The sequence below is a fragment of the Pollicipes pollicipes genome, unplaced genomic scaffold, assembly GCF_011947565.3.
Source record: "Pollicipes pollicipes isolate AB1234 unplaced genomic scaffold, Ppol_2.1 Scaffold_6686;HRSCAF=7923_pilon_pilon_pilon, whole genome shotgun sequence".
Lineage (NCBI taxonomy): Eukaryota > Metazoa > Arthropoda > Thecostraca > Pollicipedomorpha > Pollicipedidae > Pollicipes > Pollicipes pollicipes.
This window is the reverse complement of record NW_023596921.1, coordinates 32703558-32725813: the sequence shown is the minus strand read 5'-3', so window position 1 is coordinate 32725813 and position 22256 is coordinate 32703558. Positions and strand designations below refer to the sequence as shown.

Here is a 22256-nt window from a genome sequence, read left to right as displayed (position 1 = left end):
GCTCAGGCAATACGCACGTTGCCGATGCATTGACCCCAGTAGGTTGCTGGCGGCTGGAATGCAGTGTCACGTGGCACACAACTTCTGCTGGAGAGTTCCTCTCGGCGTGGTCAGTGCTGTGATCCTGTCGGCCGAGTGTTCGGGCTGAGATGCAGCCCTCCGCTGCAGGGTCCTGGTGTGCCAAGCCCACATACAGCAGCGCCGGACGTCTGCCGGGCACGGCTATCGCGACGCGTTTATTTGCGGCAGCCGTCACGAGGCCATCGTATCATGCAAATAACAAGTTGTTGGGCGACCTTTAGCGCAGCGCTGCGGCAAAAATAACGATGTGGTTACTTGGTGTAGTTGCACGTGCATTTACTCACACTTCCGCATAAATACATTCAAATATGTTGCCGTCGTCTTCTGAAAGCCTGAGGATGTGACAACTTCCAGACGGCACAGACATTTCTTTTTTACCCACGTGACTCGGAGTGGTTGGCGACCTTTAAAAGCTCATGAAACATGCTTTCAGCTTTTACACGTCTGCGAGATAGAACAAAACACACGTAAGATAACGCCCGCGTATAAGTTAATTAGCATTACTGCAAGGAGCTAATGCATATATTTGCATGCAGTGCGACCATGGAAACGGGGCTCCAGACATGAGCTTAGATGCCAAGCATGCAGAATGCAAATGCCGTGAGTGGAACTTGTGAAAGTTCGTTGCCTGCACGGACGGCGTCTTAACTTATTGTTGTTCGAGGGGCTATCATGATTCATATACGGTCGTTGTCCGTCGGTGATGCTGCAAACAAAACAGGTGAACGTCCGACAGCCTGGACAGAAAGTTAAGAAAGTTAACAATCCGACACTACCTTTCTTGTGATGTGCATGAACTTAGACGTCACAAGGGCCAGTGAAGGAAAATAGCTCAGTGTATCATCGGTATGTTACGTTAAAGGTAGCTGTAGACCGCATAAATTGCCAACTGCGCGGCTGCTGCTTGTTCACGGCAAATCCAACGCGTCACCAGTCCTAGGAACAGGTGCTAAGGCAAAAAGCGTCAAAGACATGAAACAAAACCAAGGATGAGCACTCGGGCGTTACGATTGACGAATCAGTCAGACAGCGTAATCCACCAAACTACGCAGTTATCGTAACTGCGTGTAACCTCCCGAACCCATTTGCATGCACCCCAATTGCTCGACAGATACGAGAGGGTGACGTCCCGCTGTTCGCGTCTGGGGATAGCTTTCGTTTTCGGCAGCGACATGCCGTGAAGGTCCTGCCGCGCCCGCATCGACCAGAAGAGTGGTGAGAGCACACCGTCTGCCGCCCGAGACCGTATTCGTGCGGAGGGCAGCGCCTCATAACCATCCAAGTACCGCTCTGGCTGTTTATGCCCGTCGCCCTGGGTGGAACGGATCGGTTACTGACTGCCCCGGTCACCGCGGAACTTCAACGTCGCACTTGTGGCGAGCTGGGGACTGGTACACCGAATTGAACGGCAGCTGAGATGTCTGGGCGCTGGGAGGAGGGCCGCTATTTAGCTGGGAGGAGGCCCGCTAGTCTGGCGTCGCGCTGCTGGCGCAGCGCCCTGTCGGACGCTCTGCCATAACCACTTTGACCCTGCGAACCATCATCAAATCTCATCATGCAAGCATCAACTGGGGTAATTAACCTTGACCCTCACATTTCGAAGAGGCCACCATTGCAATGACGTCAATGACGATGAATTGTCATGATATAGTTGAAAGCAAGTATTTGGGTAGTTTTTAACGCGATGATGTCCACCATTACACAACACTAGCGTACACAAGCCGGGCGTCAGCAGGTGTAAGTATTCACAAAGCACTTCCACAAAACGAAGGAAATGCAACAGTTTGCAGGCCTTTGCATGTCATAAAAGTCGGTGTCAGCCAAGGGTTTACATTCATGCAAAAGTTGTTTTTCTGTCTTCCCATGCGGCGCCGTGTGGCTCATGCCAAACTTTCAAATAAGTTAAAGGGTCATAGATCCTCTGCAAGGGAATCCTCTGCATTCAATTCACCCAATAGTTGTGTTATTGGTTATGTCCTTCTTTATGAACATCTTTTAAACAAGGAGACGGGGACAGTGGTGGCGGAAGAAGGCAGAGTGGGTGGCCACCTCCAAACTTGGGAAACACGTAATGATTCACCGCATGCTGTCATGTTAGAGGAGTAAGACCAAGCTGTTCTGTCACCCAAACCCTTCAAAAGATCTGTTGTTATTGCCAAAAGGGTTTTGCCGATTTACAGTCACACAACACGCACTAACTCAACTGCGTTAGGGTGAAAAGTGACTGGCGCTACTTCCAAGTATATCCGAAGGGCTCCAGTGACGCCAGGGCGGACTCTCCGATAGGACAGAGATGGACAGAGCTCAAAAAGCGAGCTTGTATCAAAGCCATGTAAGCCAAATGCGCATACACCGTAGCTTGTAAATTTGCAAACATTTTTGTGAGCGGTGTTGTAGATTTAAAGCCGTAATGATTAGCTGAGTATTTCTTCAAATTTATAGTGGATGAACTTTGAAGCACAGGGAACAAATCTAAATGATAGAAAAAACATGTTTCATACAAACGTCGCATCAGTGCCCATCAGCAGCACTGATGTTGAGCCAGAAATTAAAGTGAGGCTAGCGGATGGAACTCGCAACTCGAAGTTTAAAAAAAATAGCGAAAACTAAACTACGCGGGAAAAGCAAACAAGAACGGCATTATGAGTTTTCCGAATTCTTATGCCGAGTTATCGATCCTCATTAGACCAGGAATTATTGATTTAACGATGTTACAGTGCAACAATAGTTATATTAACACGCCGTCTGTGGGCGGTCAAATTTCCCCCCCCCTCGAGGTTTTCCAGAATAATTTCCGAGCGGCGCAGCACATCCGCGCCAAACTTTGCACAGATGTAGATAAGTGAATAGTGGATCTATCGATGTAAAAATTGGATGTGGCTTGCAAGCTCACTGACCTACGGCAGATCAAAGTCAGATCATGACTATCAGCGAAGGACATTTCTAAGCAATCGTTCAAAATGTGACGCAACAATGGAAAAGTATACGGAGCCATGAACATTTCATATGGTTTCTTAGGCAGTACACTAATCGAATTTATACTTACAACCAATTTCATTGGCCAAGGGTCGCGTATTAAAGTCATGCCGAGATCAAAACTAACCCGCTGTTTTACTCGAGAGCATGGTTTTATGGAGTGGTTTCTGGTGCTCATTTCGAATTTATTAATGACAGGGATCGCAACAGACATGTCTCATTGACTTTAGAGGTTAGGGTAGGTATCTAACCTAAAATGACCCAGGTCAATATCTGTTTTCAGGAGCATACCACCTCGTGTAATTCCTGACGCTTATTCGAATGACAGAATAGGAACAAGCTCTTAACCATTTGGTCACTTTGACCATATAAAGGTCAAATAAGGTGACTGGCCTCATTGGCCTTTTGCTTAGAACAGTTTTTGCCATCATAAGTACGTTCGAGCCGGGATCTTCGTCCGAAATTATCCTAGACGCCGCTCGTGCACGTTGGCACGCTAGCTTAGCCTCGCGGCGGGATTATGACACGTGCTCCCGACGCACGCGGCCCTGGTGAGCGCTCAGTGTCCCACTCGACGCTTCTATGGCTGAACATCGGGGTTGAAATCGGCCGTAAGCTCCCACACACCGTCACGAATACACTTATACACGCCTGACAGGACAGGGTCTCTGGATGTCCACAATCGAATATTAAGGACACACGCCGGCGGAGTCCAAAAGCCTATTCCGATGAGCCGTCTACGCCGGCACGGATACGTTAATGGAGGCGGAATCCGCAGGAGAGGGCCTGCTAAGAGCGTCGCAGGACACCGCGTTGCAGCCAGGGCGGTACTCATAAGCACCGAGCAACAGGACCCACCGAACCATCCTTGATAAAGCCATCGCTGACAATTATTTCTGGCTCACATTAAGTCGCGCGCAATGGCCCAGGGCCAGATTTAATGGTGAGAGAATGACTCACAGTGGTGTAAGCTGAGGGAACATGGGGTACTTGCCCCCCCCCCCCCCCCACTAGATCCCAAGGGGCTCGAATGGCCCCTCGACTTACTGATGATTTGGGCCCCGATTTGAGGGCCCGCAGGGGCTGAAGGGCTGGCACCGGAGTTATCATTAAGCGGGCCGGTCTGCAGAGCCTGACCAATAACTGCCTGTCAGAGATGACCCTCTGCGTCGACCGAAGACCGCCTTACTCGATAGAGACCTCCATATCGGTCAAGCACCAACAGTAACGAACAGTTTAACAGTCGGACCGAAGATCAAGCGCTCGATTAAAGGGCTGAATGACCCACAGGGTCCGAAGGGCCGACTACAGGTCATATTAAGGTTCCCGTCTCATAGGGCCGTAATCATACATAGGGCCGTAACCTCAAATGCCAGTCAGAGGGCCTATTGCACCAACTGAGAACCCTTTGGGACAACGTGGTCCTGTACTTTGGCCAGAAACCTCCAACACCAAACAGTCGGCTCCGTGTCGCTCTGCGCCCTGGGGCCCATTTCCCAAGAAGGCGCAAGGCCTGAGCCCGTAATATGCATTGGTTGGGGTCCCGGAAATACCCATCGTGGTAATGGCTGGCAATCCAGAAAAAGCCAAAATCCAGATCGATGCCTCAAGTGTCCCCAGACCTCCTCATGCAAACGTCGTAAGCTGTCAGATGTAAGCTGTCAGGAACTCACAGACCAAGCCCCGGGAACACCACTGCACCCATGGCAGAGCCCGACATGGCCCTGGGAGCAGGTTCATCTCCATTGTCGTGCGACAAAGGGTTAAACGTTTCTGATTTTGGTCGACGCTCACTTTAAGTAGATGGATATTTGTATAACACGCTCGTCTGATTCCGACGTCACCATTGCAAAACTGCGCATGCTGCTTGCAGACTGAGGTGTCCTCGAAGCGATGATGGCGGTGATGCTCAAGTTTTTGTGTCGAAACAGTTCAAAGTATTTTGAAGGGGAATGGCATTAGTTGGCTGACTACAACGCGCTTGCCACCAAAACCAAGCGGCTTGGCAGAGCGGGAAGTGCAGGCCGCCAAAAATGAGCTGGATAGGCATGAGGTGGGATCGCGTAAACCAAGATGTCCCGGTGTTTGTTTCAATGTCGCACGGCACCTCGCTGTGTTCTCCGGCAGCATTGTTTCTGGGAGAACGTTGTTCATGGTACATTTTTAGGTCGCACGGACCCTGATAAAGGCCAGCACGTTGGTGAACGGCAGGTTGCCCAGAAAACATACCGCAGACGGGATCATGTGAACGGGATCTGTCAGTGGGCGACAAGGTGTACGTATCAGCTGATGATCGCCAGCGTGGTGTGAAGAAGAGCACCAGGGTACCCAGTCGAATCCTATGCATGTATGGTGAAATTCGCCATCGGGCTCAGCGCCGGCAGAACTATTGTCAGGCACGCCGATCAGGTACGGGGGCGCTACAGTGTCTATCCCGGGCCGCGTGTTTCAAACGCGCCCCTGCTCATCTCTGAATTGGGCCAGTGATGGGCCAGTGACGTCACCACCAGTCCAGGATCCCGTCCCGGCTCTAGCAACGCCCACGCTGGCGCTGCCTTCTCCCGTGCTGAGGGTCGTATCGGACCTCATCCCGGGTAACGGCTCTCCTGCGGGGGACTCGGGATACGTGCCTCCGGCGTAACCCCCGCATTCCGGACCCATCCGCCGCTCCCAGGTAGAGCCTTAGGAACCGAGCCGACTGGCGGCATCCCGACTGGTTGTAGGTACAATGTCCATGATGTGCTTTATCGGAAGGATTAGCACGCGCTTGGGTGGCCGGTTGGATACGAGACCGCTCGGATGAAGGGTCAACTTGCTCCCCTTGAGATCTAAAAAAGATTTAGAACTGGAGATACCAAATTCACAGAATACATAGCCCTACGTATAAACTCAACTTTGTCAACATTTGAGCTCCCTTGGTCATGAGACTCGAGTCAAACAAGGTCAAACAAGGTCAAATTCCTGATCTATGTCTGAAGTTTGCTTGAATTCGTGCAACTACATATAACCCAGAGCAGGGGCGCGGCCAGAACCGTGGCGTGGGGAGCACAGGGTTAACAAAGGGCCCCCTGATGGCAAAAGGGCCTCTACCGAAAACCGCCGGTATGGTCCATTTGTTATTAAGGATATGCTTACATATATATATATATATATATATATATATATATATATATATATATGTATATATATATATATTACACGTTTCTACCTTCTGTAACTGCAATATAGTTCGCGCTACCGCGAGATCAATTCTACCTGTAGTTTATAGCAAATAATCCGATAAAATCATGCGTTAAGTGACTGCATGAAATAAATTTCCGGCGTTTTTCATTTAACAATGGTCCAGTGGTCTTTTCTTAAACCGACAGAACTCAGAAACTTTGTCAGAGTTTTTTATCTGGGTTGTACGGAGATAGCAAGGAGTCCGCGAATGTGGGATGAAGATCAAAATGGGTCAACCTTTGTATGAACATGACTCGGCCATGTTTGCCTGGATATTTTCAACATTCAGTCAAATTCCAGTAGTGAAACAAATTATGTAGCGTAGTTCTGAGCATGCTCGCTTGCATATCTTAGCAACAAAAAGTTCGATGCCAGGCGTTGCAGTCTCCTTGAGCGGGCGGCGTCGGCACTGTAACTAACATTAGACGGTGACCAACAGGTGGATGAAAATGGTGACGCATCTGACAGAAGTACCTTTGAACGCTTTAGGACACCAATTCGCACTTTTAGAGATATTTCGGGCTCGCGTTTTACATGTGCACTTTTTAGATTGATTACATTAACTTATTGGTCTTCACAGCACCGCGAAGTGGTAAAATCTTTCCAGAGAACATCCTCAAAGTTGTAAAAAAATTACCCAGTGTAATTTCTGAACTGAGCGCTTAAGTTCAAAAGCCATTCAGAAACATTTTTCACGATTGTCATCGTTGCGCGCTCGGCACCCATCCCCTAGCATTACTTGCAGTGGCCAACGCCATTCGGTTTTACGAAAACCGCAACCCAAATCCTTGCTATCCTTGCCCCCTAAGATTACGGACGTGTCATTGAGGCTCCATGACGCACTAAGCTGCTGGGGCTATATATATATATATATATATATATATATATATATATATATATATCCCACCTTTTCCGCCTTTCCCCGGCGGGAAGGGCGGACACCGCGCGGAATCGAACCCCGTCCCTGTCCCCGTACTGAACCCCGTACCTGTCGTTTCCCAGACGCGCAGTGGTTAACGCAGGTGCGTTCACCACTACACTATTTTCACCCGGTGCGCAGGATCAAACCTTTTGATGGTATTTGTTTCACTAGTCGGTTCTGCAAAATAATGAACGTTCTCAGAGAAACGTGAGATGACCTTGTACGTTTTGAACTCATTTCGATCCATTCCATTCATAGTGTAATATGGGCAATGAGACCGCTTGTTCCTTGCCGGTACAGGGGCTTCCTTGAGTACAACACTACAGGGCGCATTGTTATTCCCGGTCAGGGGCTGAACGGTCATTCTGTCCCACCGCGGCGTGTTTTCCGGCGGTCATTCTGGCGACACGGGGCGGCATCCCTTGGCCGATCCGGCGACCCTTGGAGGTATACATGGTATCACAACAGTCCGCTCCCTGACGCAGGAGTCAACACCGAATCGACGCATGAGCCGCCATTAACGCAACAGCATCCCTGCCCGCCTTGGGTGGTCAAATTAGTCGCACATAGGCTCCGACTGGGCTTAACGGGCCCATGCTGGAATGGGGTTGGAGGGCCCACCGTTCGAAACTAGGGGTCCTGACTGATACTGCACTTTTCCATTGCCTCATTGTGAGCACTCATAATAAGTTCTTCTGTTTCTTTTAACTGTCAGAGGGCCCCGGCCGACGCAAGGACCCTCTGCCATTCGGACTCCCGTCCCCGTCCCTGTTGAGCAAATCTTCCACTGATCGATTCGAGGCCCCTTGTTGACACAGAATGCCCTGTTAGGCACTGTGGGCCCCTGAACGATACAGGTGCGCAGCCAATGTAAATCGCGGGCCCGGCCTTATCCCCGCTTGGGAAATGGGTCCCCAGAGCTCAAACCAACACGGAGCCGACCGTTCGTCGCTCGTGTTCTCTGGCCGAAATTGAAGAACGCTCTGTCTCAGGGGTTCCTATCAGTGCAGGGGATCATCTTACTGACATTTGAGAGCACGGCCCTGTGGGTCCACGGTCCTTAATGTGACCTGCAGTCAGTCCTTCGGGCCCTTATACCCTCCAACCGGGCCCCTGATCGTTGGTTCCGGTGGACCGCCCGGCCCCTCCTCAGGTCTCATTGAACATTTCCCTTGGTCGGATCGGGGCCCTTGCGAGCACAGGGCCCTCTGTTCGGCGCTGTGGGCCCCTGACGGGTACAAGGTCCCGAACAGTGTAAATCACTGGCCCGGCTTTATAGCTGATTGGGAAGTGGGTCCTCAGGCCCATACCGACACGGAGCCGACTGTGTGGTGCGGTGGTACCTGGCCGATATATGGACCCATATCGTCTCAGGGCTTTCCCGATTGGCGGAAATGGCCCTCTGGCCGCTATTTGAGGATCTGTGTTCCCAGGTCGGGGCCCCTGAATAAGACTCCGACCAGTCCTTTATGCCCTTGGACACTCCAATCGTAATCTCGATCGTCTGACCCAGTTGGCCCTCTAGGCTCTTTGGGCCCCCTCGAACACTATGTCTGGCCAACTCGGGCCCTTTGACAACACAGGGCCCCTGTTAGACGCTGTGGGGTCCCAAGCTATGTAAATCGCTGGCTCGGGAAATGGTCCCTGAGGCTCATGTCGGGAAGCGGGCCCTGCTCGGGAAGTGGGCCCTGAGGCTCATGTCGTCCTGGAGCCGACTGCGCCTTACTGGTAGTGTCTGACCAAAACATAGGCCCTCATCGACTCAGTGGGCCTCTGATGAGCGTGCAGGGCCCTCTGACTGGCATTGGAGCGCCCAGTCCTGCGGGCCAGGGCCCCTGAATGGGACCTCCAACTGGCCTTTTGGGCCCTTAATAGTGGACTCTGACGGGCCCTTCGAGCCCCTCGAAACATAAGAGGCGTGGGGCACGTGCCCCTTGTGCCCTCCTCTCCTGCCTGTGCTAATGACCCAGACGCCTCCGCCAAGTAAAAGGTCACTGGTGTTCACTCCAGGCTAGTGACCGTATTGACCTTCAGAATGCGACGCCGACGAAAACCCTGCAGGGTCGTTTCGGTTTTTGAATTTCAAGATGCGTAAAGGATAAGGTTGGTTCTAAATAAGGTTGGCTGGGGTTTCCTATGTTAGTGACGTCTTCTGAACTTTGTAAACCTTAAATAACACGTTTGTTAAACTTTATGTGTTCAAATGTCAATGTGTGTGTTCAACCTCAAGGCAAAGTGCTCAGCAAAAAAGTGATTTCGTTTTGAACTCAACCTGAACTTCATACCTGGCCAAAGGTCAATAAGACTAGTTATTATCCTGCATTCAATTGTCCAATTGCCAGAAAAACGCCCCAGAGATGCATGGCTTCATCTGACACTATGTTATCGTATGAGTCAAAGCGATTCCCTGGGTTGTCTGACCTTGACCTGCCACAGGACGTTTGTCTGCTCAATTAGCTACAGCTCAGCAAAGTTTGCCGGGGCAATGCTGAGCAGTCCGGAAGTTTTTTCGGGCAAAAAACCTTCGAGCAGTCAAGTTGACCCCCAAAGGCGTGTAAATATGTATTCCTTAAGCGTTGAAATGGTGCACTAGAAGCATTATTTTTTCCTTTCACCTGTGGCTCGTAAACGGGTTGGAGGAGTATGTAGCAGTCTTTTAAACCAAATGTTTATATATGCTGAAACATTTGCGCATGCGTGTTGGGGAAGCAGCGGGAACCAATCATATCAATCGATAGCCCAGACGCGGTGCTCTGTACGCGCGGGGGCTGGAGTGTGAATCCCCGTTTGAAAGGTGGGGTGGATATAATTGGGATTTGTTTTACCTGCGCAATATGTCTACGGAAGGGCCTACCCAGAAGAAGGTGAAGAAGTTAGATGAATCCGGGGATCTCGAAGAGAGCAGAGACTTTGATGTCGAGACGCAGAAGGCCCTGGAGGAGATCGACGGTTGTCAAAATGAAATCGACGCTCTGAACGAAAAGGCGAGCGAAGAGATCTTGAAAGTGGAGCAAAAGTACAACAAGCTGCGAAAACCGTTTTTTGAAAAGCGGAACGAGATCATTCGAAAGATACCAAACTTCTGGGTGACTGCTGTATCCTTTGGCGCCTCGTGGGTGCCGGTGTCTGCGCCATGATTGCATACAGCGTGGAAGGGGAATGGTTGAGTCATTTGCTGCCTGCAGTGAATGCCATTTAGTTCCTGTACTTTCAAGAATACTATTGTCACATTTACTATGGTCTTCAGATATTGAATGATCCATGCAATTACCTATTCTAGCCATGCATGTTCCCTCATTGCCCAACCACTGTTGGTCAGTGATGTACAGGTCAGGAAGCAGTCCTTCATTGGGGAAGTACATGCCTGAAGTTGCTACCTATGGTGTTACTTGCCTATTCCATGGCAAGCAACTGTGGTCCCAGACTTATGAACTATTGTGATTCATATATGTGCAGTGGCATAGGCCACAAGTTATGGACAGCATTTAGTAACACAGAATGATGCCTGGGTTTGTGTTAAATAGGGATTAAGACCCATGTGCTCTTAAGAAGTTTTCAAAAAGAGCAATGTATTAGCATTATTTATGGTCTGTGAGAAAGATTGTATTCACTCAATTTAGTCAGTGTGACATTGGGCACAAGTCCCAGAGGGGGCACTTTAGTAGAAAGTTAAGCCAGGATCTACCAAAAAAGATGAACTTAGACATCATGCTTCTGTGCTGCATCATTGTATGGTGCACAGTGCCTTCCACATACCTGTACAGGGAATGGTGGAGGTAAAATAGCCTGTTTAGATAGAGCACATGATTTGTGTGGTGGGTTCTGAGTATGTACAGCAAGCTGTTTGCAGTAGGCACCCGGTGCAGCAAACCACTCATGCAAACCATTTGAAGGGTTTTGACAGAAATGCCCAAAAGATAGCATGATATTTTATGTTAGTTACTGGTGGGTATAGGTAGTGCAGAATGCAGCTTATGGTAGACAACCCTGTTCCCCTATAGATAACCCTGACAGTGTGGTAACCCTATTTGACATTTCAAAGACACAATAAAAAATTAATCCTTGCATGTTCCAGCATGACTTATAAAGGATTAGGTAAGACTGAACTTCACAATAATATGATTGTGGTATTCCATTATTATTGCAGACATGTGCTTGAATCCCAAGTGTGGGCACAGAATCGCACAGGGTACCATGGCTATGGGACCCTAAGATCAGATTCCAGGACCTTTTCATACTCTAGGCACATGCCAGGATATTTTATATGGTTTAAAGTTTGTGGGTGTTACAGCTACACCAGTAAGGTGGTGACAGTGTCTGTCACAGCAACCTACATTGACCTTTCTGCATTTGAACTATGGTAGGGCATCAATAAGAGGACATTTATTGGGAAGGAGGTGTTTGAAATTGTAGCATTTGTGATTTCTTACCAGTGTGATGTAGCAGCTGCCTGGGTGGGTGGTTGAATACCTTTCACTTGAATGGGGGTTGATCCGACCCCCGAGATCTTGAAAATTATGATGACTAGAGACACCAATTCATAGGGTGTGTTGGAATGAAAATATGTATTCTGCATGCTGATGTTACATTGTCTTTGGTCTGTATGTATGGGCTGAGCTGGAAATGGCTGCCTTCACACATATTTTCTAGCCTCGCAAAGCAACATGGCATATCTTGTTCACCACACTTCCGCAGTCTGACAGTTGTGCAAGTTTGCATTGTAAAGGAGTAGTTTGCATGCATATGCATGCATATATCTGATTTTTAATAAAAAATACACCATAAGCCTGAGCATTCACTTCCCCCTTGATGACCATGTTTGTGCATGATTGTGCATGATTGTGACAACTGGACACAAGTATGGAGATAATATCCGTGACACAGTTTCGTTTATCCCTTTTTATCACTGATGATTGTACCATGTGCTTCCTCATGCTTGACATCAGAGAACTGGAAATTTACTGTGCTTTTCAGCTACTGCTTCCATGTGCATGTTCACTCAACAAGCAAAGTGGATGAAACATTGTGTATGTGTATTGCCAACCTCAGCTTCCACATGGCTTGAAGAATGTTGATAGCCTCAGCATCACAAAAGTGTAAATTAAAAGAAAACAGTAGATTATTTTATGATGGTGAATAGTTGTGATTCATGCATTTTCATTCAGTGATATGTTATTGAGCATGATGCTGGTTGCATCTGGGATCTTGCTGACACTCTAATTTCATTCAGTTTTGGAGAGCAGCCCATTTTTCAAGTTGTTAATGTTCAGTACTATATCACGCAATTTATACTGATAGCACAATTTCCTCTGCTACACAAACTTCCTATTTTGGTTGAGTTAGTGTCATGATATGTTATCATTGTGTGAGGTTTTGTCCATCTGCAAGTTCCTTACATTGAAGCTGCAGTTCGCCAACCACCCACAAGTGTCAGCATTGCTAGATGAGGAAGAAGAGGAGTGCCTCCACTTCATGACACAGTTGGAGGTCGAGGAGTTTGAAGATATCAAGTCGGGGTATAGGATTAAATTTCACTTCTCAAAGAACCCATATTTTTCAAATGACATTCTCATGAAAGAATTCCACCTGGGATCATCAGGTACTTGTTTGTGCGCGTCTGCGTGTTACGCGATTTTTATGGTTCTCGTCGCCATAATGCCAAAGCTTTTTTGTACTGTGGTGCATTTGGCGTGGACCAAAGCATGTCTTTGAGCGTTGTATGTCGGTTTGTGTCTGTCTGCAGCCTGAGGTTACCTCCTTAATGCTTTCACAATAGTAATAATGCCTAGAGCTGCACACATGAATGATGTGGCATGTGACATGATGAGAGTCAATAGCCATCAGTCATAGGTCTCACGGCACTGACTTGACTACTGCACCCCATCCAATCACGATTGATTGCTGTTGCAGTGCCTGACATACACCACTTTTTCAGATCCGAAGTCAGAGTCGACGAAGATCAGCTGGACCGAGGACATGAACCTGGTGAAGAACGCCAGGAGTCGGCAAGAGAAAGTGAAGCAGGGCCGGAAACGCGGCCTGGACGTCAAGTCCTTCTTCCTCTGGTTCGAGGACCACGAGGACCCGTCCCAAGATGACATCGCTGAGGTCATCAAGGATGACATGTGGCCCAACCCACTGCAGTATTTCCTCGTGCCCGACATCGAGGTGGAGAATGGCGTCGAGGAAGAAGAAGAGTAAGTTTGTGTCGAACTGGTGTGCTTTGCTCGGTTATGGTGCAGACGTAGTGCGGGTGCATTCTTTTTAAAAGGTAACTAACAGACAATTCGCGGTGTTTGGAAAGTGGGTCAAAATCATATGAATAGCTGCTCTCTGTACACATTGGTAGTCTTTCAGCAGGAGAAAGGTGGCTGTTTTGTGGGCACTTATTTTCTGTATGGGCCCTGCCCGCTGTCGTGGCTGGTGTGACCTTGAGCTCGGTCAGCTTGCTGGCCCGCGGACACCCAATGGGAGTGGATCTGGTGGAGACGTCATGTCTGGCATCATCCTGGGCCGCATGTAGGTCTCGAAACATTAATTGTTTTGCGAAAATTGGTACTAGTAGTTTGATTTTGACTGCTGTGGCTAAAGAACCAGTGTTGGGGATGCGGTTCAGTGATAATATGACATATTTTCTCGAAAAGTGACGTGGCAGTGGGTGTGATCGACGTAATAGAAGTAATTAGGCCTGGCTTAAACAGATGCATAGGATTTTGTTTGAATCAAGGCTTTAGTCTGAACTGTGATACCTAGCTAGGTTATGTTGTCACTGCTTGCAACACTCATTTCCGTGATAGATGATACTTGCATTCAACAGCAGCTGCTATCCAGTACCTTTTGACTTTGACCAGCAGCAAATCCTCTGTCAACTATGTACCACACCTCGGGCCACGAAACAAGCTCCTCGCGTGCCTTGTGGCGCCAGAGAATCATGCAGTCGGGACCCTCGAGTCCCTGTGGCTTGAGTCAGTCGCAGGTGGCCATAGCTAGCCACGGACTGGTCGCCAAGGCAACGGTGCTCTGACATGATGACCGGCCTGTTTCAGGGGCGACGTGGACGAGAGCGTGGTGGTGATGGAGGAGGAGGAGGACGACGGAGAGGGCGACGAGGAGGATGAGGGTGAGCGCGCCTGGCAGTAACCTTTAGATTAGCAAGAGTTCACCATTTTGATGTTGCAGTTTCCATTTGCTCCGCGTGGGAATGGAGAGGTAACACTATGCACGCAGTTCTGATGCTGCTCATTAGCCTGGAATTTATATTTGTGTTGTGTTATCAGCATGCATGAAGTTTAAGATATATTGGATACAGCTCCCCCCCCCCCCCCCCCCCCCACACACACACATAATGTTGAGGGGCAGGGTGCAATAACGGTATGTGAACATAATGCCCTCTCTAAAATATCAGTAGGAACAAAATCACTACAAAGTCACAAATTCTGGCAGTGAGAAAATCTGGTTTCCCTCCCCATCCAGTGGTATTTGGTGACTCATTGCGTAGTTATCAGCACGACGTTGCACATTCTGTCATAGCAAATGTGAGGGTCCTGGCCCATTGCAAGGAAATTAAGATGATATTACAATAATTATTGACACAATATTCATAAAGAAAGTTTTATTTTTGATGATCAAGGATGCAATTTTTAACGAGTATCACGCACATAACTTTTGTAAGGTCATCCTATTTGCCTTTGACATACTTGCCATGCCTTACATTGCACAAGTACTGTACCAGCGTAGGGTCTCCTGTGGTGTGTTCATATCTGTTACCCTGTTAACATGGGCAGCCGAGGGCAATTCGAATTAAGATCGGAACGGATCATGCGACATGAAACCTCTCGCAGAGGTTGTGTACATGGGCGAGACCGGCTTTACGTCGAATTAACGGTCAATTACCCGGTTTACATGGGCAGCCGAGGATAATTCGAATTAAGATCGGAACGGATCATGCGACGTTAACCCTCTCGGCGAGGGGCGTTTACATGGGCGAAACCGGCTTTACGTCGGATTAACGGTCGATAGTTCGATCCCGCTTAGTTCGAACCAAGGAACGGGTTATGGGCGAAAACTGCGCTTTTGAGGCGAACTGAACAAAACAAGAAGAAAAAAGCCGGTACTCTGCGTATGGATGGCGAATGTCACGAGCCGTGGTGGGCGCGAGACAGCTTTGAGGGCGAGGAGGAAGATGGACTCGGTTGGAAAAATGATCTGTGCGGGACTCATAGGCTTTGTAGCTACAGCACAAGCCATAGCACTTGAAACACAGGAGTTGCGCAGTCAGCACTGCCAAATCTGTCACATAAGCAGTGTTATATGCAAATTTTTACTAGCAGGAAACTGGCTAGCACGAAATCAGTATTTTCTTGTATTGGCCAATGACACTCACAAACTTACCACACTCATCAGTATGCCACCCAGCATCATGTCATCTACTTTGCGCAGCCCAAGAAACACATTACCTAATCCCGCACCAATGCATTTATGAGCAGCCTGCAACAGTGAGCTAAGCTACAGAAATGACTCATGAATGCTACATAGTTAGTGGCAAAAATTGTGTAACTATGTTGTCTTTCCCCATCCAATGCATCATCAGTACCTGAGGGCAGCATTGCCACTTAGACTTGGCATGGACTGGCAAGTCAGAATGCAGCTATTTGCTTTCTTGACATACTAGGGTTGAAATACTGCTTTGATATCCTTGCAGTCAACAGCATTGGCTGATATGGACTGATGGCTAGGTGCCACAAACAGCCGTGTTCGCACAGTCCAAAGGTCATAACGTGAACCAGCCCCAGAGCTGTCATGACAAAAGCAATCTGGGCTCAAAATTCATAACAAATGATTAATTATAGCAACACCTCAATTATCCACCTCATGGTTTGCAAAGATACGTGTCACAAAAAAGCACCAAGGCAACATATTTACTCACCAGTACAAAAACAGGTAATGATGTGCACTGCAGATGTTCTCTGCACATCATGTGGCATTAGGTTAGGTTTACTTAGTTTATGCACTGTTTTCTTCCACATGAAATGCACAAACCTGGATTTGACAGAGTACTGATGACAGCTAATTTCATCCAGTGCTCACATTTGCTTTCTTGACATTTTGGAACCATCACTGGGCAATTTTGGTCCCATCATTAAAAATAGTTCACATTCTGCACTGACTGCAATGATCTATTGCCTATATTTGTTGATCCTTTGCATCATGCAGGAATTATTGAGTTACCTATCTCACACACATTAAACTGACAAGCAACAAACAGCCTAATTGCATCAAAAACAAATATTCCAGCCCCCGCTTCCTTGCCAGTTGGTCTACCAGTGTGACGTAACTTCATATTTCCTTGACAAGCCAGTCACCAATATCCAGCACATCCCTCCTGCCAATAGGTGCTCAACCAAATGTTCAAGTCACAGGAGGAATGTCTGCAAATCAATCCTGGGGCATTTATGTATTCACCTAATGAAAGAAACTATTGGTACTCCCTGCAAGAATTGTTGAACAGTTGAATTACCTACCTCGTGGCCTGCAAAGACACCCATCACAAAAAAGCACCAAGGTGACATATTTAATCACCAGCATAAAAACAGGTGATGATATGCAACACAGACGTGTTCTCCATGCGGCATGTGCCATCGTGTTAGGTGTTAGTTTATGCACTGTTTTCCTGCACATGGAACACACAAACTTGGATTTAGCAGAGTAATGATGACAACTATTTTCATCCAGTGTTCACATTTGCTTTCTTGCTGTTTTGACCCCATCATTGGGCAATTTCGGTCCTACCATTATAAAAGTTCACATTCCGAGCTGACTGCAATGATCTATATTTGTTCATCCGTCATATCATGCAGCAATTTTTAAGCTACCTTTCTCACACAAATTAAACTGACAAGCAACCAGCATCCTAATTTAAGGAACATCTGCAAAAACACTCCTGGGGACTTAAGGTATTAACTTAATGAACGAAACTTGGAGGCATTCTCTGCAAGAATTTTGAGCAATCCAAAAATTAAAATGAGAACAAGTCAAAGCTATGTAAAATAACCATATTACCTCCATCTGGCTTCTGGAAGCATGGAGCCTGCCCCAGATGTAAACTAATCTAACCTTTAGGCGGAAAGATAGCACCAAACACCGTCGACGCGTGCTGTCTGCATAGATCAAGCGCCTAGCAAGGCTAAATTACGTGAGCATTTCTGTGCTGCTAGCCACTCAAGGCCCTCAATAATAAGAGTAGTTTTAGCAGCATGATGTCAACTTCACCTTCCTTCTCTTTTCCCTTACCATCTTGGACTTGAACCGTCTGGAGCAATAGCTAAAAACCCGTGGAAAAGCGGTAACACCGCACAAAGCTGAAATGGCTATGAACAGAACTGCGTGCGCCAGGCATTTTTCTTTTTTTTTTGTTTAGACAGCTGACGGCCGATAATTCGGACGAAATCCCTTCCTGAACGGATGATCCTCTCACGGGAAGGGATTTCCTCCGGCGCACGATTCGAATCAGCGGAACGGCGCGTGAGTGTATACATGGGCCGGATAGTTCGGATCGAGGACGGGTCCCGGCTTAATTCGAATCACAGTTGCCCATGTAAACAGGGTAAATGGTTCGATCCCGGTTGGTTCGAATCGGGAACGGATTATGGACGAAAACTGCGCTTTTGTGACAAACTGAAAAAAATGCCGGTACTCTGCGTATGGATGCCGAATGCCAAGAGCCATGGTGGGCGCGAGACGGGTTTGAGAGCGAGGAGGAAGATGGACTCCGTTCGGAAAACGATCTGTCCACGACTCATAGGCTTTACAGCCACAGCACAAGCCATAACATTTAAAACACAAAAGTTGCGTGGTCAGCACTGCCCATATAGTATCATATCTGCCCCATGGTTACTGTGGCATGAAAATTTTGCTATTGGACCTAGGACATGTGAACATTGTGCGTTGCAAAGAGCACGATCACAGGAATTCGCACAAAACAGGAAAAGGTGATTTACAGATATTCCAGCATATATTCCTCCTAAAGTCAGTTTCTTTGATCACAGGTTTGCAATGAAGAATGACAAGGAAGTGAACTGGTAAATAAAACTATAAGCTGCTTCATGGCAATGGCAGAGATGATGTTAAAGTAACATGTGTTAGACCATCCATACATGACAAGAACTTCAAAAAGTGCAAGCAAGGCTACTGCTTCCCATTCTGCAATATAGATCATGGCTTGATGTTTTGGTTAACATTATTTAGGATGACATTTAAGATACACCTGGAGCCTGTGACACCTGAATCTTTGCTGACATGCAAGGGCTAGCACAAAATCAGCATTTTCTTGCATTGGCCAATGGCACTCGCAAACTTACCACGCTCTGATATGATGGGCCACCAAGCATCATGTCATGTACTTTGCCCAGCCCCAGAAACATATTACCTACTCCCACAATAATGCATTTATGAGCAGCTTGCAACCTTAGGCTAAGCTACAGAAATGACTCCTGAATGCTACACAGTTAGTGGCAAATTGTGCAATTATGTTGTCTTTGCCCCTCCAGTGCAGCATCAGTACCTGAAGGCAGCATTGCCATTCAGACTTGGCATGGACTGGCAAGTCAGATTGCAGCTATTTGCTTTCTTGACATACCAGGGTTGAAATACTTTGATATCCTTGCAGTCAACAGCATCAGACTGACATGGACTGATGGCTAGGTGACACAAACAGCTGTGTTTGTGCAGTCTAAAGGTCATAATATGTGTCATGAGACCTGTGTCATGACGACAGCAATCCTATCTCGAAATTCATAACAAATTATTCATTATGACAACAGTTGAATTGCATACCTCACAGCTTGCAAAGACACTCATAAAATAGCACCAAGGTAACATATCTGCTCACCAGTACAAAAACAGGTAATAAGATGCACCACGGACATGTCCTCTGAGCAGCACGTGCCTTGGTGTTAAGTGTTACTTCATTTGTGCACGGTTTTCTTCCACATAAAGTAACAAACCTAGATTTAGCAGAGTACTGATAACAGCTATTTTTGTCCAGTGTTCACATTTGCTTTCTTGATGTTTTGAAACCATCATTGGGCAATTTTGGTCCTATCATTAAAACTAGTTCACATTCTGAGCTGATTGCAATGATCTACATTTGTTGATACTTCGTATCATGCAGGAATTTTTAAGTTACCTTTTTCACGCAAATTAAACTGACAAGGAGCCAACATCCTAATTGGAGGAGGGGCCTTTAGGTATTCACTTAATGAAAGAAACTTAGAGGCATTCTCTGCAAGAATTTCGAGAGCAATCCAAAAATTAAAGTGAGAATGAGTCAGAGGTATATAAAATGACCACGTTACCTCCATATGGTTTTTGGAAGCATGAAGCCCGCCCCAAATGTAAATTGATCTGACCTTGAGACGGAAAGATAACACCAAACACTGCTGACGCCTGCTGTCTGGATAGATCAAGCGCCTAACAAGGTTAAATGATGTGGACATTTCTGTGCTACTAGCCACTAAAGGCCCTCAATAATTAGAGTACGTTAGCAAGCATGGTGTCAACTTCACCTTCTTTCCCTTTTTGTTGTCCATATTGAACTTGGATCGTCTTGAGCAATAGCTAAAATCCGCGGAAAGGCGGCAACACCAACAAAGCTGAAATGGCTTCGATCAGAACGGCATGCCCCAGGCAGTTTTTCGGACAGCTGACCACCGATAATTCTAACGAAATCCCTTCCCGAACGGATGATCCTCTCACAGGAAGGGATTTCCGCCTGCGCACGATTCGAATCAGTGGAGCGGCGCGTGGAGTGTGTACATAGGCCGGGTATTTCGGATCGAGGACGGGTCCCTGCTCGATTCGAACCACAGCTGCCCATGTAAACAGGGTATGTGTTTCGCTGGCGTCAAATCTACTGGTGCCCACAAATATTACTCTGGTAACCTGGGCTGAGTGGCGCGGTGGGTTGCTGTAGACCTGCGCACTGCGTGCGCCGAATGTTTTTTTTTTATTGCTCAGCGGCTGCCGGGCATGCCGTCACGTGTCTCAGACGGGACCAGACAGCGGTCATGTCCGGTCGCACGCCGTGATGTATGCGGGCCACATCTAACGCCTGACTGTTAACCTGCTGCTTTCTCGGACTGTTTGCTTGTACCTGCTTTTGAGGAGCTCCCGCCTTAACGCGAAACGCTGTCCAAAACGTGTGGCCGTGAAGTCGCCCATGCACCTGGCGTTTGATGGCCCCTGCATCACATGCTGCCGACGTGCCCCCGTCCGTCGTGGCGCGCTCGCCGCCGCCGCCTGACACGGCCCGGCCGTCCGCAGAGGGTCTGGAGGACGAGGAGGACGAGGCTGACGACGAGTGAGGCAGCCGCCGGGGGACGAGCGAGGACGAGGCAGTCGCGGACGCGGCGACCAGGCCGCCGGAGCCGGGGACGGTGCCGCCGGCGATTTCTGAACACTTGCGTACCGACAAAGCCAATTCATTTGTACATACTCAGGACTGTCATGTCGTGCGGTACCTTTCCAGCTGCTGGCGACCCGCCCGTTTTTGTTGGTTTGTTTTTGGACGGCGATATTTTTATATAATATCCGAGGGCTCTGGTGCTGGCGACGGAATCCAATCCAGACCGCGTCCAGCCGGAGCCCGGGTGGGTGTCGCGCCTGTACCGTTGCAACTAGGAAATAAAACAAACGCTAGTTGTACTCCTCGGTGGTCTGTTGGGGCTTTGATGCGACCGAATGCTGCCTGGTCGAAATGGGCGTGTGTGGCTCCAGACTAGCCCGCCGTGGGTTGCTGACCGTGTTTGTGGAATTTCGTTTGGCTTGCGCTGCACGTGCCACGCGCTGCGGCGTTCAGCTGGAACGATCGGGTAATGGCGCGGACGGCCTGCGGAGGGCGCCGCAAATAAGTGTGCACTAAGCTGTTCTTGTGAGGCGTTTTGCTGACGTTTGCTCGAATGCTATGCAGAGATGGATTGGGCTCATAACCTGCTAAGTACAGACTTGTGAAGACGGCAACCCCACCATCCAGGAGAAGAATCTCAATCCGATGGGCGAGGTTTACGCAAGCGTTTAGAAGTGACGTAGTGGCCAGTAGCCCAATCACCGTGACCGGTGCTGTTCGGTCAGGCTTGCTTCCCTAAAGCACAGTGAAGTCTGGATTGGAAAAAGATGTAGCGAGGGTTGAAAATATGTTGAGATGCATGGAGACATGGGGCGAGCCCGTTTGAAGCCTGTGGGGTGAAAGCAAGTGTAACAAACTTGTGACCTTCCGCGGCTGTCGTTTTCTCTTGTGCTATCATGGTGGTCGAAAGTAGGAGTATGTACCGCGCTAGGAACCGCAAACTACTGTATCTGGCAACAACTGCATCTCGCAGGTAACGAGTTTGCAGGAGAAATATCGCTGACCTTCGACGGACTTCCATGTGCTGCGTTCAGGATCACGCGACCGGGCTTTGTCGGCTTTTACGTAGGTGGCAGTGCGGTGCATTATAGGCGGCGTTGCTGTCGGCGGGACTTCTTTTCACTGTTTGGCGCCGACCAGGTGAGTAATTTGCCGTGTTCAGCGTGGTAATCTGCGGTGTCTTTCCACATTTAAGCCTCACCGCAGACGATGAAGTCACTTCTCGCTGGGTCACGAAAGCGGATAGCGTGTCCCGCGCTTCATGCGTAAGTTACCTCAGGAGCACTGCCCGCTGTCGGAGCGGCCGCGAGCGAGGGGCTCGTTGTGACTTCCTTGTGCCGTTCTCCCAAGATGATATGCGTCTTGCGACGAAAACCGGATGTCGTCACGACATTTACTTTCTGGGTCTAGTCACACATTTGGTCTTCACTCATAACATGCGTAAAGCAGGGGCTTGGTTTGCTATGTCATCAATACGCCTATGCGCTGATGGACGGCAGTGTTGCCGTAACGCTCATCAATCATCTTCAACGCTCATTCTCAATGCTGAGGTACGCCCATTAACACGCGCCCGGGTGGCCGGCTAGATGCCCTTCGCTCGGGTGGAGGGGGGGGGGGGGCGGGCAGTTTGACCCCCTGAGATCTCGGGAACTA

At 48.4% G+C, this 22256-nt stretch overlaps 1 protein-coding gene across 1 annotated transcript; it reads left to right on the top strand.

Annotated features, from left to right (window-relative positions):
* The first annotated feature begins 9945 nt into the window (after positions 1-9945).
* LOC119108476 (protein SET-like) lies at positions 9946-20577 on the top strand. Its single transcript, XM_037232043.1, has 5 exons — positions 9946-10296; positions 12611-12800; positions 13137-13398; positions 14248-14321; positions 20522-20577. Exons 1-5 carry the CDS (start codon positions 10036-10038, stop codon positions 20560-20562), a joined length of 828 nt encoding a protein of 275 aa, XP_037087938.1. The 5' UTR covers positions 9946-10035; the 3' UTR covers positions 20563-20577.
* Positions 20578-22256: the final 1679 nt, after the last annotated feature.

Coding starts and splice junctions, on each gene's coding strand:
- LOC119108476 (XM_037232043.1), top strand. CDS start 10,036: ATGTCTACGGAAGGGCCTACCCAGAAGAAGGTGAAGAAGTTAGATGAA. Junction 12,801..13,136: donor ATTCCACCTGGGATCATCAG/GTACTTGTTTGT, acceptor CCACTTTTTCAG/ATCCGAAGTCAGAGTCGACG. Junction 14,322..20,521: donor GGGCGACGAGGAGGATGAGG/GTGAGCGCGCCT, acceptor GGCCGTCCGCAG/AGGGTCTGGAGGACGAGGAG.